The 19,642-nt window shown below is 36.9% G+C and overlaps 2 protein-coding genes across 3 annotated transcripts in view; one reads left to right on the plus strand and one right to left on the minus strand.

Annotated features, from left to right (window-relative positions):
* The first annotated feature begins 214 nt into the window (after positions 1–214).
* On the plus strand, positions 215–5,128 carry map1lc3a (microtubule-associated protein 1 light chain 3 alpha). The gene is made up of 4 exons (XM_055184259.2): positions 215–386; positions 1,391–1,446; positions 1,619–1,725; positions 3,739–5,128. The coding sequence occupies exons 1-4, from the start codon at positions 347–349 to the stop codon at positions 3,899–3,901; spliced, it is 366 nt and encodes a 121-aa protein (XP_055040234.1). The 5' UTR covers positions 215–346; the 3' UTR covers positions 3,902–5,128.
* Positions 5,129–5,345: 217 nt separating this feature from the next.
* The window catches only part of efcc1 (EF-hand and coiled-coil domain containing 1), a 30,054-nt gene continuing 15,757 nt past the window's right edge, over positions 5,346–19,642 (minus strand). For both annotated transcript variants that reach the window (XM_055184255.2, XM_055184254.2), the window contains exons 4-9: positions 12,930–13,078; positions 12,615–12,750; positions 12,355–12,523; positions 7,396–7,554; positions 7,085–7,154; positions 5,346–5,942 (exon numbers count right to left, since the gene is read on the minus strand). In XM_055184255.2, the coding sequence (XP_055040230.2) occupies positions 5,806–5,942; positions 7,085–7,154; positions 7,396–7,554; positions 12,355–12,523; positions 12,615–12,750; positions 12,930–13,078 (820 nt within the window). In that variant the 3' untranslated portion in view covers positions 5,346–5,805. The remainder of the gene's footprint in view (positions 5,943–7,084; positions 7,155–7,395; positions 7,555–12,354; positions 12,524–12,614; positions 12,751–12,929; positions 13,079–19,642) is intronic.

The raw sequence follows: 19,642 nt of genomic DNA on the forward strand, positions 1-19,642 counted from the left end.
AAGTGAATGAATGAATGGATGGATAAAAAAATCATACAGGGTTACCAGTAATAGAATATACATACATATATAGACATGTCGTCAAAGTATAGGATTAATAAAAATACCTAGTCATAATGTAATGTTTTTCTCATGTTTGTATGCTGACCTACGTCTGCGCATAAACGGTGCACTGTTTCTTTAAATCCTGCTGTGACGTCACGCATTCGCTTATTACATTGTCTCGAGCTGTTTTGCTTACAGTGAGTCAGTCAGGAGCTCGAAAAGCAGCGAAGTCGACCGTGAATTCAACATTAAATAACATATAAAGACTGTCAGCTCATTTTTACCTCATTAAACTACAGTTATGCCTTCCGACAGACCCTTCAAACAGAGACGGAGCTTTGGTAAGAGTTTTTATTCGAGCTGTGTCAACAAAAGTATGTTTGTTTATCAGGTTTGTTTTGGTGACTAGCTTGCTAGCAGCTGCGAGACACACTTTTTCAACTTAACTATAGGGTGGTTCAGGCTTATAAAAAGTCTTGAATGATATTTAGAGGTGAATTTTAATAGTGCGAGGACGTTTTTTTGACGAAATTGACGACTCCGTGGCTAACGTTAGTCAGAGTCATCCTGGCCTTTTGGCCTGCTTTTTAAATACAAGTGTCTGTTTTCATTGTTTTCTTTTAAATACGTATTCAAAATGACTTACTTAATGTCGTATTTAAATGTGTGTATTATGTATGAGTTTGTTGACCATATTTGGACTCGGTAACTAAACAACAGCCTATTTCAGTTATTTTTGAGACAGTTTGCTAGACTTTAATTTTGGTCAGTAGCCAGTTTCCATCCAGTTGTATAAATGTAGATTTTTCCTTTTTTTTAATATTCTTGATAACAGCTTGTGAATGGACAATACAGGTGTTGGTGAAATGATGTTGTAATTGGAGCTCCTCATAGTCCACCCTTAGTACAGGGTGTGGGAGGGAAGGGGCGGGGCATAAAATATTGCATAATCTTAATAAACAAAAACACGAGAAACACATATGGGCTGTTTTAAACCAATTTGGACGTGTCTAGGTCAGCTAGTTCTGGTTATCGTGTAACATTTGTACAACCTTTGGCATTATACACTATCGAATGACCCCTTACATGGTCTCAGTTAAATATACGAAACACGGACACAGTGGAAATACAGAAACACAGAGTATTTCACATACGGATTAGTTGACCTACTAAGAAAGCCAGCTTGGCATTGTGTTTTGTCTCAGTATAACTTGGATTGACCAAATGAATATCTTATTGTCTTGGAACAAAAAGCCCATTCAAGTCTTTTTAAAGAAACCACAGTTACTTTGGAAAACAAACAAGAGTACTAATGTCTACTAAGTCTTTATCTTCATTGTTTTAGCCGATCGTTGCAAGGAAGTACAACAGATACGAGAGCAGCATCCCAATAAAATTCCGGTGAGCATCTTTCCCTCCTTTAAATGTGCCTTTTTACATAAATGAATTAGAACTAAGTGCTTTTAAGATATTGCTTGCATATCTGCTTTAGATGTCTTTTAAAGGGTGGTGAGACTTTGCATGCATACACTAGCTCTGTGCTATATATACTGTAGCATTTATTTCCCCCTAGGTTATCATCGAGAGGTATAAGGGGGAAAAGCAGCTTCCTGTCCTGGACAAGACTAAGTTCCTTGTTCCTGACCATGTTAACATGAGTGAGCTGGTGAAGATAATCAGGCGTAGACTTCATAACTTTAAATCCAAAGCCACTATTCAGTTTTAACACTGATGTGTCAACAAGTATATTAAATATATTTGCTCTACAGGGTGTATTTTTGCCTTACTGCAATATGATGTCATTAATATGTTTTTTCAATGTAAAAGTCATTCTGAATAGTAAATTGCATGCGTTATAATGTTTGTTTAAGTTGGGGAAGTGACTGCAAAGATGTGCCAGTTATGAGTCTATGCTGATTATGTTATCCGCATGGATTTCTATGAATGCATTTATACAACTATTGTCATTGCACAACACCCATATTTTCACTGGTGTTATTTCTTCACAGATTCTTTACTAACTCAAACTTTAAAAGGAAAGTTGTAGCTCTTTGATAATTCTAGGTATTTTAACACGGACTCAGTCAGATGATCGACTGGCTGCCTAGCTAGCATGCTTTCTTGCATCCTTGGCTTTGTGTCATGACTGCTTTATTATTTATAGTTCAGATGATTGGTACAATTATTTTTATATTTATCTGATCTTTAAAGGTCTTTATAGGTTGAAATCTTTACAAAACTGTTTCACACTGGGTTCGATCTCAGGTAACATGCATAATAAATTGCATACATTGATAATGCGCTGCAAGTCGATTTCGTTAAAAACCGTCTGACAAATGCATTAATGCAAATGTTTAAAAGCTTTGAACTAGGGGTCTAGACATCAATGCAAATTTTGTGGACAAGCATAAATTTGTGTTTACAGGTTGATTTTTTTTTAAATGAAAAGATCCATTTGGTACCTCATGAAGTTAAAGGAATATGTGTAAAGCAGATTAGTGATTTTAAAACTATAATAAAATAGGATATAAATGTTTTTAATTATATTTTTTACTAGGGCTGGGCAAATTTTTTAATTTTTCGATTAATTTTTTTTTTACGTGGTTGATTCAAAATCGATTGTCAAAGAGCAGAATCGATTTTTCTTTCATATTTATTTCCACAAACATTGAACGTAAGATTAACGTTAATCTAATCACCCTCTTTTTTGCCTTGCACGATGTTACCAAGGAGGGAGAGGCGAGCCTGTCATTCATTTATTCAGTGCTTAAAATGGTGGTTTCAGGTGCTTCCTCGACCTTGATGCCACATTCACATAAAAAGTCAGAGGTATGGAAGCATTTTAGATTTCACAAGCAAGACGACGACGATAGTGTTGTGGCTTTTAATTTCTTTTTATTAGTTACCCACTTGTAAACTGCTGTTCACTGTTCTTTTTTTATTAATATAGTATTTGTATTAAATCTATATTCATTTAGTTGAATCGAGTATAAAAACCAACCCGAGAACCGGAATCGAAAATTGAATCGAGAATCGAATAAATTTGATAGCTTGTAAGTCGAAATTGAATTGATCTGGAACATCTGAATCGATACCCAGCCCTCTTTTTTACTTTAATCTGGTAAGTAGTATAATTAAAAAGAGAGTTTATTTAAACTTTACCCTTTGAAAGGACTTCTGCATTTTGATAAAGACATCCTGCTAAGCTAGAATTGCTAAGTGGTTGTTACCAGGGCTCCAGACTGCCACCAAAATTTGAGAGTGTGCCACTGAATTTTACATCGTCGCACATGTGCAACCAGTAAATTTTACCTTATTTTTTTGTGATGTGACACTGAGTTTGAAACAGCACATTGTACTTTCTGCATTTATCATCAAAGTATTTATTAATAATACAGTAGAAATGTGAATATTTTTTTAGCATGTTAATTTACGGTGTGTGCCCCTAAATTTTCTGGTTGCGCCCCTAAAATTTTCAGTTGGGGCCACTGTGCTCCTAGTGAATGAAGTTAGCCTGGAGCCCTGGTTACAGTAATTTTAATTATTTTGACTTTCAGGCGCTTCAAAAACACTTTTTTAGTTTATTTTGGTATAGCATTTAGTAACACAGAAGTGACTAAGGCTTACGTTTGCACATGGTTTCATGTTTATTTGTGTCAATATAATTTTAGCATTTTGGTTCTCTTTTTGTAGGCGTAGACTGCAGCTGAACCCCACCCAAGCCTTTTTCCTTCTTGTTAATCAGCACAGCATGGTCAGCGTGTCCACTCCTATTTCTGAGATCTACGAGCAAGAGCGAGATGAAGATGGCTTTCTCTACATGGTTTACGCATCCCAGGAGACTTTTGGTTGCTAAGCAGGCTGCTCAACCTTTGAAGGAAGGGTAACAGAGAGAGAGAGAGAGAGAAATGGCAAAAGAAAGCAGTCTCACCCTCATGAACCCCTATTTTTTCTCTACATTATAACCCTCTTACTGGTATGAAACAAAAGAAAGCGTTGATTTTTCTTTATAAAACACTAAAGTGTAAAGTAAGGCACTACTGTAAACATTATACTGACCTATTGAACCATTTTAAATTCTTTGAACTTGGTTCAATTGTTTTAGGATTGGCATAGGGGGTCACATAGTTTTAACGTTGCATTTGGTCCAATCCAGTTTTTCCTTTCTTTTTATTTTATTTCTTTTATTAGGGCTGTTATGTAAAAAATAGTAGCACATGTTGCTGTAAATAGGTGTGAGTGTGAGTATTTTTGTTTTAGGGGAGTAATTGGCAGTAAGCTCGTCTGTTTGCTTGTAGTAATTGCATATTACCAGACCTTAGTGTGGTACTGGTGTAAGATCTGGTGTAAGATAAAAGCATCAAATGCTAAGTGAATAATCGAAACGCAACATAATTCACTTTCATTTATACAGTCATACCGTACAAAACATGTTGTGGTTCTCAAAACAAAACTGTAACAAGTCACTTAACTGAGTGTTTTAAAAATGTAGTCATAAAAATGATTTAAAATATCAGGCAGTTTCTGAGGCCTCCTATGTAAAAGAAATGCATCATTTACTCATTGTAAAATAATGATATGGCTTGATGGTAACTGTAGTAGTCAAAAACTACATTCGTCTGTACTGTACACACAAGAGCCAGAGGAACATTTGAGATCTTACATTGAGGAGTTAGATGTATCTTCTGGCATACAGTATTCTGCAGTCTGTGTCATATAAACTTATCTTTAATAAATGCGTTTTGCACAACTTAAATACTTAAGAGGACAAAGTTTTTAGTTTTAATATTAATTATAGCACACAACTATATTCTCATTTTACCTGTTGTTCTCTGTGTCACCATACAAGATATGCCTTCTGTCAAATCGCAGATGAAGGGATTGTGATGCACTACCTTGCATGTTTTTCTCAACCTTTTTATATTGATTTAAGCTGTAGATTTGTTAATTTTTCAGCGTTATTTAAAGCAAAAAATACTGAAAAACTTTTTAGATGTTTTGAAACCAAAACAACAAAAGAAAAACTGAAATGTGTCTATGTATGTTTGAAAAACAAGTGTGTATAAATCATTGTATGAAATGATTCAGATGCGTTGTGTCTTTTTTGCATACTAGAAGCATGAGCGCTTCAGACAGAATATAATGGGGTTTAATTAGAAAAATACTGTGTAATCAAAATGTTTAATTAATTCAGAACAAAAGTCAAAATGTAATCATGTATCTTGATGTTAGCAACACAGTTTACTCAAAGTGAAAGAGGCTGAGAGTTTGACAATGAGAAACAAGCTCTGTGTACTGTATACAATTGCAAAAAATGTTTTAGTACGTTGAAACAATTAAAGGTACATAAATTCAGTTCTTCACAGTTAGTCAGCCTGTATTTGAGATATTATTAAGAAAGCTTTATTTTCGCAAGTTACTCATAATGTATCCAATATAGATGCTTTTCTTGAATTATAATATTGAACATTTTATTGAGCTATACATATCATACATGTTTCCCATTTGCATGTGGCAAAATGCATTTATTACACTAAAATACTGACTCACAATCTCTTACTCGTATTTTACAACGATAAACTAGCTTACTCTAAATGAGACACATTTCATTTAAATGATAAAGAGCTTAATGAGGAAGTGATTATTGTAAAATCAAAACAAATTTACAAAGAAATCCCATATTCCAAGGGCCATTTACATGGCTTTTAGGTCCTTTAAAAGTTGCCATAGCATCTTTTGACCACTAGGTGTCAGTAGTGCCTAGCAGGAGATGAGCAGTGAGTTGGTGAGAGACTGATGACTCTGTGCACTTTCTAAAGCCTCACCACCAGAGAGGACCTCACATGCAGCCAACTCATGACAAAGAGCATTGAGCACCTCTAAGATATGCGCTTTCCCTGTAAATCAGACACAAGAGATAATTGTTAGTCAATCTGAAGCTAGAAACTTCATTAAATGGTGCTATTATGCATTCTAATTCATTAATGAAATTTATATTATTAGAATAACAATTTAAAAAGTTAATCAGAATATGTAAAGCATTTGAAAAAGTATTTCATGAGTTACATTGCATTATAGACGGCACAATTTTGTTTTAAAGGGCCAGTTCACCCAAAAATGAAAATAAGGTCATTAATGACTCACCCTCATGTCGTTCCAATTTACTCGTAAGACTTCCGTTCATCTTCGGAACACAGTTTAAGATGTTTTATATTTAGTCCGTTCATTGAAAATCTATGTACGGTATACTGTCCATGTCCAGAAAGGTAATAAAAACATCATCAAAGTAGTCAATGTGACATCAGTGGGTCAGTTAGAAAGTGTTGAAGGCTCGAAAATACATTTTAGTCCAAAAATAACAACAATTATGACTTTATTCAGCATTGTCTTCTCTTCCGACGCTGCTGACGTGTTATCTGGTGCCCCCCAGCTGTTTTTTTTTGTGTGCCCGGGCTTTGTTTACAGTCTGAGGGAGACGCACGCTGTAAGTTTAAAAAAAAAACTTTGCAAACATGTCTAAGGATAACACATCATCCGCATCACTGCAGTCACGTGACTTTAGTCTTCACAGCGCTTCACAACAGACGCGGAAGAGAAGACAATGCTGAATAAATTCATAATTTTTTTTTTTTTGGACCAAAATGTATTTTCGATGCTTCAACACATTTTAACTGACCCACTGATGTCACATGGACTACTTTGATGATGTTTTATTAGCTTTCTGGACATGGATAGTATACCGTACATAGATTTTCAATGAACAGTCAACAAGCTCTCGGAATAAATATAAAACATCTTAAACTGGGTTTCCGAAGATGAACGGAGGTCTTACGAGTTTGGAACGACATGAGGGTGAGTCATTAATGACATTATTTTCATTTTTGGGTGAACTATCCCTTTAATATAAAGTTCCAGGGAACAATCACTGTGGTCTTAGATCTTTAGACCCTACTGTATCCCTAATCCTCCTGCCACATTTTCATTGCTTGCCAGGGAATGGTTTTATAAGAGCAAGGCTAAAGTTAATCGTGGCTCTCACCATGTTGTGGATCACTGCAGGACTCCAATGTGCTGAGTAAAATCTTTCCCAAAGATCTTCTGGAGACATTCTACAACAAAAACATTGAACATGTTTCAATAATAACAATAACTAGATCTTTTCAGTTTTTATATGTAATGAGGCACTTCCCCATGCAGAGTTTACCAGCATTTCGTTTTATGTGTGCTTATTATAGTGTTCAGAGTGATTTCTAGTTCTAGGTAATGTCTGGGTGGTTGGTTAAATCTTGCCTCAACCCCAAGATTTTATATTTTGGTGTCCCTCTGGACAGCTTTTTTCGGCAGACTGACCAGTTCTCGTAGCTGCTGCAGAAGTTGAAGCACATCCATTAGTTTCTCCTCCACCAGAGACAGTCGTACCCGCTCCGTTTCCAGCATCTGCAGCTCAAGGTGAAGCAGCTCGGTCTCTTCCGCCTTCTGTTGAAGCTCCTGGACCAGGGAGTCCCTCATCTGGAGACACACACACACAGCACTTACCACTGACCTTGTGCATATGTAAACACTATGTTCCGAAGCCTTTTTCCAACACACAAAGAATTTCAGGTTAGGAGAATTTTTGCCAGATGTGCCGATAGCCCACAATTCAACAGAGACGGATAATTTCTCAGACAGGAATAGTTCAGATGTGCTTATGTTTTTGGCCTGTCTGACCATGTGTCACAATTCCACATCTGGTGCACGCACTCGCCTGATGTCTACCTCTGAACAGGTCATGCCCAGAAAGTTCAGACATTTTTCCACGAATATGTGTGTGGCACTTTTACAGTTTCTCATTTGTTTTGGCACATGGTCTTAACATTCTCTTAACTGTAAGGGCAAATGTCCCAACTGTTTGCTGAAACTTAAGAACTTTATTACATGTCTACAAAATGACGTTAATCACCCAAAACATTTTATTCATGCTCAAAACCAAGTTTTTGGAGTAATTTGGTCAGGGCCACCAAAATGGAAAGTATTTTTGTCATTGTGTGAGCCACACTAGTCAAAATGTTTCGTTTTTTTTTACTATGACAGTCAAATTAAGGTTTAATAGAAATTGGATATTTGTTGAGAAGAGTTAATACTGTACACAGAAAAAGAATATAAACATGAACATACATAATATGATCATTAACTCATCAGTTTTGGATCAACAAGCGATGTGCATTTCTTGTTCCCATCAGATTAGAATTTTTTTATTGATTTAAGCAAATTGCAAGTGTTTTGGGATGTGTGCAAATAGTAAGTACAATTGTCTAGTTTGCACAATAACAAAAACAGTTTGATATAGCATTTATAATAGTTGGTTGCACTATGTTTAGAATTTTGGGCAAAACCTCAGTTGCAAACCTCCATTTAACTCAATAAAATCTGTTTCACTTTAAAAATGATGCGCTGTTGCATTAAAACCAGCTGTTTGTTTACATCCATCTATGTTCGTCTATAATGCAGCGCAACCCCGGAGTTGACTCCTAAACAGGGTCTGCAGCGTTTATGAACGACTCCGTTTATGAGGGTCGAAAATGCTGGAGTAGTCTAAATGAAAGGCGTAAACAGTAATGTATGTATTTTAAAACATAAATGCATTAAAGGTGCAGTGTACATTTTAGCGGCATCTAGTGGTGAGGTTGTGAGTTGCAACCAATGGCTCAGTCCACTGCTCACCTCCTGCTTTTGAAACACATAGAGAAGCTACGGTAGCTGCCACCGGACAAACATGTCATCGTTGGAGACAACTTAGTAAAAAAGTTTGTCCGTTAAGGGCTTCTGTTGAAACGTGGCTGCACAAAATGGCGGCTTCCATGTAAGGGGACCCTCTGTGTATGTAGATAAAACGTCTCATTCTAAGGCAATAAACACAGAACGGTTCATTATGAAAGGTCTTTACACACCCCTAATAATTTAGTTTTGTATATTATTTTGCATTTCTGTCAAGAGATTCTTCTTAAAATTACACACTGCACCTTTAATGTAAACAGGGCCTAATTGTTCAGAGAATTGAGCTAAATCAATCAAGAAAAACTGTAAAACACTGTGAGATGGCAGCCCTGCATATGTCTGCACAGTTCACGTATGGTGCATTGTAGCTATCGTTGAGCTGTTCTCTTTATGAACTACTTGGACATGTAGTTGTGTGAGGGCTGTTGGTTGATTCCTGTGGTTATCTCAGGAGAAGACAGCTGATTGGCTGTTCACATAGGCACACACATGCTGTCAGTGGTCGTCTGGGCGGGAGAGTGAGATCAATTCCACTCACTGTGGCTTCTCTTTGAAGCTTTTCAGTCTTATAACAAGCACTCAGTGGGCAAGTGCCTTGTAATCTAATTTTACACTCTTGCACCCGAAAGAAACTGTGACGGTTGAAGACAAAACTGGTCTGGTGATGTAATGGGGTGACGTAAACAGGAGCAACAGCTAGTTTATTTGGGTAAACCCAGGTGAAAAAATACACTTTATTTGAGTACACTTAGAATAAATGTACTATTTTCATTCACTTATTTTGTACTAAATATACAAAAAAATGTGTCTTTAGTACTTCTAAAGATAAAATTCAAAACATGTGTACCAAAGTGTGCAAATTAGAGACACAGTTTATTTCAATACAGTATAATTGGTATTTAGTATACTTTTTTCAAGTGCACTAAGGTACAACTGAAGTAGAACTTTTATTAGTATATTTTAAGTGTATAACTTTTACACTTTATTTAGTACAAAAATAACAATGCATTAAAGGTACAATTTGTAAGATATTTGCAGTAAAATATCCAAAAACCACTAGTCCGGTGTTATATATTTTGTCCAGCTGATTACTAACAATATCTATAATGTTTTCAACTACTTGTAAATTATGAGAAAATTGCCATTCTAAACAGTGACACGGGGCAGTGAAGTCGCCTGTAAATGACGTGGATATCTACGTTACCCTTTACTGACGTAAAAACCACATGACAACAGTGTCGTGGACAAATGCGGAAGTAATAGCGTCTGTCGGGCCACTTGCTTTTTTATGGTAAGTTTGTTCATCTGAACACTTAATTCTGTGCTGTTTTAACAAACCATCGTATTGGACTTATATGTATGACTAACAACTAACAATTGCGTTTTGAACATTACATGAAACCTTACATAATGAAAAAAAAACGATGTCATCAAACACAACATTTATAAAACTTGATTACTTTGTAACATGATTTCTCATTCCCGTCTGATTGATGGCCATCAGCGTTTGAGTTAAAGACAACAAATCCCATCAGTCCACGCTGCTTCAGAGCGTCATTAATCTACGTCATTGTTATTGATTTGATCTGGCGCCATCTAGCGGCGCAGATAATACAAATTGCATCTTTACAAGTGCACTTGCTGGTATTTAAGTCGATTTTTAGTACACTCAAGTACAGTATACTTTATTTTTACCTGGAAACTTGCACCCTTGCATATAAAAACGTCTAGTTAAAGGAACAGTATGTAAGAAATTTATATCAATTAATCATAAAATGGCCCTGATCTGTCACTAGACATTAAGAAATCATTTTCATTTCAAATACTTATATTACTGACAACAGTGGTCTGGCCAGGATATTGTCATTTAAAAAGTGGAGTTGCAGCCCTCAACTGATGTTTATGTTGACATGTTGTGTATTGGCCACCAGTTGGGTGATTGCAGTACCAGTTTTAGCCACATGTTTTGTTATTGCAATACCAGTTTTGGCCACAATCCTACATACTGTTCCTTTAAATAGTTATTGTAAACAATAAATATTTTAACATTGTGTTCAATTTAAAAAAAGAAAAGTTTATTTTAAAAGCATGTTAGTAATATGCGCCTATAATCAGGACGACAACGCACTTGCGTAGTAGTACACAAACTTTAAATATAAAAAATGAAAGATTTAAAATGTAAAAGATTATTATTGAGTCTCTTGGACATAAATAGTACAGTTTACAGCACTTTAGAAGGGTAAAGAGCTGCTTCACCTGTAGCCTGGTAAGTTGATTTTTTGGCTTTCAACTCTTTCCCCGCCACTGACGAGTTATCTCGTCAATTAAGAGCAAACATTTGCATAAAAAAGTGTTCCTGGTGAATTTTAATGTTAATCTGTAATACCGCGACTTACCAAATTTATATAAAAAAAATACTGAAGCAAAAAGTTATTTACTAATTTTAAACTCTTTGTAAATTTGATAATCGTTCTGAATCTGAGCTCTAACAATATTCCTTCACAAAAAAGAAATTATTTCAGCTTTTTGCTAAAACAAATTATTTTTAAAGAAAAATACCCATATTGTAAGGAGAGAAAAAAAATATGAAGAGTTTCGTTGCAAAATGAGATAAATCCATTTTTTAACATTTTTGTCAAAACATGTTTATTATTATGTTATCATGTTATTATTTAGTTTTTTGGTGCTACTTGGCTGTATTTTTTTTAAGTTATGAAGGTTTAAATCAAAACAAACCAACTGCAGTTGCATTGAAATTAATTGGAATGCACAACCAAAAAACTAGATTTCTGAACAATTAAAAAAAATGGTGGTTATCTCGTTTTGCAACGAAACTCTTCATATATAGATAGGATGAAACGTTTTTTTTTCTGTGTTTTGTTTGTTTGTTTATTGTTTCTTTGAAAGCAGAGGGTCTTCATTGTTCATTCTTGCATGTTTATATATTTTTAGAAGAAAACTTTCCTGGAAGGCATTTTGTGAAACTTTTGTGAAAATCACAAAAAATGCTAGTTTGAAAATGCAACTTTACAAAAAAGGCTGGCTTTTTTAAATGCTACCCCATGGATTTATTGTATTTGATGTCTTTGTACCTTTGGATATGGTGAGATGAGAACCATTTTTAAGTAATATTTTTCAAAACACTGGCCTTCTTCCACTGCTTACAGTTTTTCCACTTACAAACTGTGCCAACTGGCTTTTAAAGGGGATGAGAGATGAGACTCTCATTGGTTTATTAAACATTATTCCCAAAACACCCATGCTTAGTTTTACTTCTTTAATTTAATTATAATTTTTTATTTTAAATATTTATTTGTAATGGTTTTGAATTTTTTGCTGCAACTCATAGCATTAAATCATGCAACTAAGCATTAAATCAAGTATAAAAGTATTTTATTAAAGTTCTACTATAATGCACAAATTTGCAAATTACACCAGCTAAACCATATTTAACAGCATATTTAACAACTGAAGCATAAACATGCATCAGTAGAGATTTCCGAGCTGGGGGTAATTATTTCTCCAAAGCTATGTTGTCTCTATGTGCCATACCTGGTCTTCTGTGTTCATCTCTGGCCTTCTGGCTTGACTTTCCTTCAGCTCCAACTGTTTATTAAGCCGTGTGACCTTCTCCAGCAGATCTAGTACAGCTGACTGACTCTCTTCCGTCTTGGAGTCTCCAAAATGTGACAACAGCTTCTTCACTGCTTTCTCATCACACCTGATGCACCAAAACCATGTGAATAAGTATATTAGTAAAGACTGTTTTCATATTTTCCATTGACTAATATGGTTAATAATATGGTCAGCACCTGTCTCCACAGCAGGACAGCCTGGTGAGAATTCTCTTCACCTCATCTACTTGTCTCTGCTGTTCTCCGGTCCATCTCTCCTCCTCTTCATCAGACGCTGCCTGACCCTCCACTGAACGGAAGAGCTGCTCCTCCACTAAAGGCATATGTTTTTATATATTGTGTATATAAGTGTGTGTTTATATAACATTCCCTAATTAATGCCATGGAAGGAATGATTTAGGAAATGATTTAGGAAATGCGAATGTTAACTGTTTACATGTTGTTTGTGAAAAGAAGGTCGAAAAGGTTGGATAATGTCAATATTTAGCTTACTGGTGTCAGGAAGAGTTTCTGCACGTCCCGTCGGAGAACGCCGATCTTGTTCTGCATCTAAGCAACAGCGAGGCGGTGCTGGGTCAGACGTGTTATACTCTCTGTCCTGTTTGTTGATGAATGAAACGGATGTTTTAGAACCCTCCGATCTGCAAAGAATATACAGATAAATTTGATCAATAGGTTGTTCTGATTTCATCCTGTTGTCTACAATGTAGAAATGAAATTATTATGTCAGAATGAGAGTATAGTTCCTAACCATATCTGCCTAGAAAATCGCAACTTTTAATTTTCCATCGGTCTTAGTACACAATCTAACTACAGAAGAGTCAAGTTTTAAATAGGAAAAAAATCTTTGATTATTTTTTAGCGCGATGCTAATGGTCTAATCAGATTCAATGAATTATGCTAAGCTATGCTAAAAGTGCTAGCGCCAAACCCGAAAATCAGCTGAATGGATTCCAAAATGGTAAAAATCAAATGTTTAACTCTAGGGGAGCTGGAAAATAAGCATTTAAAAAAAAAGGAAAGTGTCCCTCCACTACAAACATACAATACGTGTGCGTTTACATCAGAAAACACATTTAAAGGGGCAGTGTGTCATTTCTAAATCACCAGAATCACCAAACACAACTGCAAAAAAGTAATACGATCTTTACGAATAGTAATTCTGTATACTTTCAATGGCTCTTGTGATGTTAGGAGTCGAGGTGGTTGTGGGTAATTCAAGTCAGGCACGGCGACTTTAAATCCATCCAACTAATGCAAGATGATACAAACCACATATAACTAGACTCTAAACATATTATACAGCAAGCACGATTCGAACATTATTACCACATGGGCCGACGTATTTCTTCCCATTAAAATCCTCACAGCATGTCAGGTTTAAGCCCGGCATTAAAGGAACATTGCATAACTTTAACATAAACAAATTTTGATCATCTCTGCTGGTGTCAGACATCTATAAATGAAAGCAATCGATTATGTTGCTGGCGTTTCAACGCAGACATTTTTCGCGACGGCATAAATGCAACGGAGGCCTTTGTGAATCAAAGAATAAATGTTTCCAGATGACGATGTCCTGCCTGCAGAAAAAAGTACAAGCAGCATGACTCCCAGAAAGTGAAAAAAGAAAGAAAAGAATTTCAAGCCGGGTCCTGTCATGCATATAACCTGCTGCCATGAGGAACCATTCAGCACAGGGCGGCCATAAATACAACCCGCAAAATCATCCCTTGATACACTATGCTTTGGGGTCTGGGCAGCGCTCTTGATGTAAGGTCAATATTTGGAATCCGCGTTGTCGGATAAGGGGTGTTTGAAAAGGGGAGGTGGGTCGGTAAAATGTGAATTTTAGGGGTCTCTGATGACCTACAGCTGCCGAAAGGGAGAACCAGGGAGACTCTAAACAAGCCTGTCAGGGTTGCTATAGGAACCTTTTGGCTTTAGTATAGTATTATGGACTGGGTATTGTGATAAAGCACTTGTAAACGCACAGTGTGACCAGTTGGAGTTTAATCGAGAGAGAAGCTGTGTTTGTTTGTGTGTGAAATTCACTGTGAAAAAGAAAGAGATGGCTGTTGACTTCACAAAACACTGGACACTCCACAAACACACTGGTCACACTGGGACTTGGTCAATCTTTATGAATGAGATTAACAAATAAGGATAAGCTAAAACAACCTAGTGTCTGCAGAAACAGATGAGCGAGAACTAAGAGCATGAAGCTTTCTAGACATCTGAATCCACTCCAGACACTTGGAAGGAATCTCATTGTTAGATCCAGCCGACATGCGCTTGGCCTCTTTAAACACACTAGGAAACATGTCTGGCCTGTGTGTAATGCAATAGTTGCATACAGGGCTATACAATTTTAAAACTTTATATTTGATGAAGGTTACGTTTATTTCATTTTGTATGATTTTTTTGGACATCTACTATAGGTAAAACCATGGTATTATTGTAATATTGTATACAGTATAGACTCTTTTACAGCCCACGTGATCAAATAGCCTGCACGCACATCTTGGCAACGGAAGTCCCCAGTGTTTCTAATGTGTTAGCAACTCAGAAAGTTTATCAAAACGGTCAAAATGTCTGGTTGTTGCGTTTGGTTGCACTAATATAATATACTAATATGCGTATATATGTATCTGGCCACTTTGTATTTGGCCATCTGCTAACGTCTTCTATTCACTATAGTACACGGATCTGGTAGCTGTGTTGAAAAAGTTGATAAGTCAACTTTTTAAAATAACTTTCTCTGTCTGTGTTGCTTCACTGCTGATTCTTACCATACTTCCGTTGCCAAGATGCACGCGCATACGTTGTCACGTCTGCAGCAGGCATGTATTTTGAAATGACGCGTGATGCACGTAGGTTCACATGATGCGCTGAACACATATGTTCACATGACGCCACACACATGATGGGCTAAATACATGTTTTGATGAGCTTCGCATCGTGCGCCCTCAAAAAAGAAGTCAACGGACCACAGTGTGCGAGGCCAAAGCTCCAACAAAATAAACGTAACACGTAAAAACCTTTTTACACTGTAAATGCTGTAACGTCTGCACTTCCTATGAAACCTGAAACATTGAAACTGTCTGTTTTAGAAACATGCCGTTTTTATTTCCTAGTGTGTACAGTAACAGCATTCCCAGCGAGAGACAAAACAAAGGATATGTCTGGATAACAACAAACACAGTGCCCAGATCAGCCATCTGGCACATGTTAGTCCTCCCAGTCACTGTTAATTCCAGTCTTTTTGATCCTAACACATCTGTTATCCCAAACAAGATCATTAAGTATTGAAAACCAACACAAGACATGGGAATGCACTAGTATTTTGGAAGGATCTGGTGATGATATTCTATTGGCGCTTTTCCGTTGCATAGTGCCCCACGGAATGGTTTGGGTCGGGTCAGCTTACTTTTGGGAGCTTTTCCACTGGGTGCAGTACGTAGTACTTTTTTTCGTACCACCTCGGTTGGGGTTCCAAGCGACCCTAGCTGATATCCAAAGTGACGCGAAAACACTGTAGATCACTGATTGGTCTGAGAGAATCACCACTACCAACGTAATCACTATAATGTAAAAGATTAGCTTTACCTCAGTGCTAGCTTGCGCTGTCTCAAGCAAACATATTGTCATCTGTGCTCTGCTATAAACTCCCTTTTAGCGATGAAAAACATCCACAGGTTGAGAATCAGGGACACTATTACAGTTTTTTCCAGACTTGCAGTTTGTGGCTGAACATTCGTGACGAGCACGTTAGCATTCTATGTGTATATGCAACTTAAATGAGGCTTAATGGAGTGCCGTCGACTGACGCCACGGTGTTTGAACAGAAACTGTTGTGTGAGACAGAGGTAGTGATAAACGCGATGTGTAAACATATATTTGTGGTGGTCAATTTTAATTTTGTGGCGGACTGAGAAATAAATAAATGTATGTGAATGTACAACGACGCTCTCACTTGTATGATGTCACAGCAGTAGGCAGCGCAAATATAACGACACGCCTATAATCCCTCCCACTGCGAAGTGATACTAAACTCGATGGAAAGGCTAACCACGCCAAAGTGGGGTGAGCTGACCTGACCCAAACTAAACTAAACCGTGGGGTACTATGCAATGGAAAAGCGCCATATGATGTCTCTTTGTGATACAGAACTATGCAAACATCTGAAACATAAGACAGAAGGTTTCTAGAACCTAAAGAAAAGTTTGAAAAATGTAACTAATAGTTTAGTTATAGGTTATATTCAATAGTTTATAGTTGACTTGAAAAAAACAGTTGGTTTATGTCAGTCTGCATTATGCCACAGTCACACTAGACTTTTTGTTGACTTCCATTCTTACACACAAGAATATAGCAGACCAAAAACGTAAGCTTTAAGCTTATGCAAAAAACAATATTCAATTTTGGTGAACTTTGACTTCAGGATCACACAAACCTATTATGTACAATAGCCTAATAAAAGCAATAATAATGGTGCAAGCACATCCGGTTGCTGCCCATATACTGTACGAATAGGGCAGTAGCGGCTCGTGACTGCTCTTCCGAGGGGTGCAAAGTCAAAATATGTGTCATGTGTGTTGCTCGTGTTTTCAAAATATGTGTTTGTTGCGTCATGTGAACCATATGCATCACGTGTTTTGTCAAAATAAGTGCCTGCTGCACACGCATCAAAACCGTTTATGATAAAAGAGACACTCACGTTCACAAAATACACGCAAGACACTCCCTTAACAGTAAACTCTGATTACACATGAGATTATGCGAATATCTGGCAAACGCGAGCGTCTATTTTATCATAAACCCTTTAGACGCGTCTGCAGCAGGCACTTATTTTGACAAGACACGTGATGCACACAGGTTTGCTCGACGCGCCAAACACATATTTTGAAATTACAAACCACACACATGACGGGCTACAATAACACATGTTGTGACGAACTTCGCATCGTGCGCTCTCGAAAAAAGAAGTCACCGTCCTCCACTGAAATAGTGTGACCGTGGCATTAGCTGTAGTCGCATCTGCAACCTAACCAGTGTTGGGTAAGTTACTCAAAAAAAAAAAATGAATTACTAGTTACTAATTACATCTTCAATCATGTAATTAGATTACTTTACAAAATACTCTCTCCAAAAAGTATTTAATTACTTATTACTAATTACTTTCTAAATCCTATTTAGTACATGACACAAGGAGAGGCTTGAAATGGCTCAAAGAAATAATATACTGTATAAAAGTCCATCAATTATTCTGGTCCCACTTTAGGGTAGAATTCTCTCTATTAAAGCTGCCGTCGGCAACTCTGGAGGATTGAGCAGTTTCCAAATGTTTACAATTTCATGTCCCTCCCCCACTACCTCCGAGCAACCTCCCTCAGAGCACGTTCTCGTCAGCGCGTGTGCAAAAGTATTATTGTGAACGCATACTTAGCAAGAATACTTAGATTACTTACATAACACCCCGAAATACAATCAATGGTTGATAAAGCACAATTACCTGTTGAGAAGAAATGTGGCAAGCTCTGCATCCAGCTTGAAATCTCGTAGATTCCTTTCAAATGCCGGTCCGATATTGATCCTAGTTTTAATACGGCCACAGTCGCTTTCTATCTTTGTTTCCTTGTTTTCATTGGTTGTTTTCCTAGCTCTAGTTGTTAACCGCGAAATCGGAATTTTGTTACTGTAATTTCTCTCCGCCATAACGCTGTTCAAACCAAAACAACTATGAATTCAGGCGGATGCACGTGATATTGTAACGCGCGCGAGGGGGATGGGGATCTGTGGCGCATGCAGGTACTGTGATTGACAGGCAGATTTTACACAGCCCTGCGCTGATTGGACCAAATGAACCAGCCTGGGCTGATTGGACCAAATGAACCGGGAGCGGTGGATTTTTGCAAAACAAATAACAGGCTCCAGGTGGAGCTAGAAGCGCGGGGTTTTTTCTTAAACAGTCTAGTTGATGTTGTTCTATCGGAGCATAGTGTTGGTTTCAGTGAATATGATCAAAAAATATGATAAAACAAGTTGCCGACCGCAGCTTTAACTAACTATTAACTACTTTTGCCTCAATATACTCCAACTACTGCTTATTAATACTAAAGAAGTTGTTACTTTTTAGTATTGGTAGAAATGGGAGGGTTAAGGATATAGAATAAGGTTTTGCAGAATCAGGCATTAATATGTGCTATTAAGTGTTAATAAACAGCCAGCATCTCATTAATTTTAATGCTAATAATCAACCAGTTAATAGTCAGAATTGTAAACTTAATTGTTTTAAAGTCCATACACAGTATTTAGTTACATCAGAAGTAACTGTAATTAGATTACAAGAAAAATAAGAGTAATCCCTTACTTTACTTTTTCAAGGGAAAAGTAATTTAATTACAGTAACTAATTACTTAGTAACTAGTTACACCCAACACTGAACCTAACACGGTGGTCTCTTTGACTTATACTATGTAGTAACCATCCATAGCACCCTAGCAGCCACCTCAAAACACCTTAGTAACCACAAAGCACTGCCCTAAAACCACTCAGAACATCTATGCCCAGGCAACCCCCTTACATCATGTTAGCAAGACTTTTGAAAGTTATGCAAAAACTTCCTGTGTTTTAAATAGGTAAAATACAAAACTTAATAGGTCATGATGGTTTACTTAGTTTCAACAAACTCTTTATTTCACTTTTCATTTTTGGAAAATGTAGGGCAAGTTACAAAGCAAAAACAGATGCAGAACTGTGGCAAAGTCCGTATTTTATTGTGCCCATCTCATTCTTGCTTTGAACAGCGCTCAGGACTCAAGCCAGGCTCTATTTTGGTGGTCAAGCTGCTAACAATAGGTTTCTGTATCTTGTGACTATATTTATACTGGACCGGAGTGATGTGCTAACATGGGGCGAGCCCAGCTGTTTGTAATTTAGACGTCGACTTCCTGTGTTTATTACAGCAGGATCTGAACTTCCAGTCCCTCTTTTCCACCCAGTTCACAAAAGTATTTCAATGGAATGAAGGCTTGGAGAAAATGAAGGGGGATGATTCAATCAAATGTAAAACAACAACCTCTATAAGACAAACAGAAATATTTTAAACTAAACAAGATTAGGTCTGCCACAACGCTGCAAGGTTCTTGATAAATGCTGATAAACAAATCGTTTTAACTTGAGACTAGAAAACAGATGTCTGCAAT

The sequence above is a fragment of the Misgurnus anguillicaudatus genome, chromosome 14 (genome assembly GCF_027580225.2).
Source record: "Misgurnus anguillicaudatus chromosome 14, ASM2758022v2, whole genome shotgun sequence".
NCBI classification, from domain to species: domain Eukaryota; kingdom Metazoa; phylum Chordata; class Actinopteri; order Cypriniformes; family Cobitidae; genus Misgurnus; species Misgurnus anguillicaudatus.

What these genes read in the sequence shown, in the direction of transcription:
- map1lc3a (XM_055184259.2), top strand. Translation starts at nt 347, where the DNA reads ATGCCTTCCGACAGACCCTTCAAACAGAGACGGAGCTTTG. An exon ending in CAAACAGAGACGGAGCTTTG is followed by an intron (nt 387 to 1,390) that starts GTAAGAGTTTTT and finishes TCATTGTTTTAG; the next exon opens with CCGATCGTTGCAAGGAAGTA. An exon ending in AGCATCCCAATAAAATTCCG is followed by an intron (nt 1,447 to 1,618) that starts GTGAGCATCTTT and finishes ATTTCCCCCTAG; the next exon opens with GTTATCATCGAGAGGTATAA.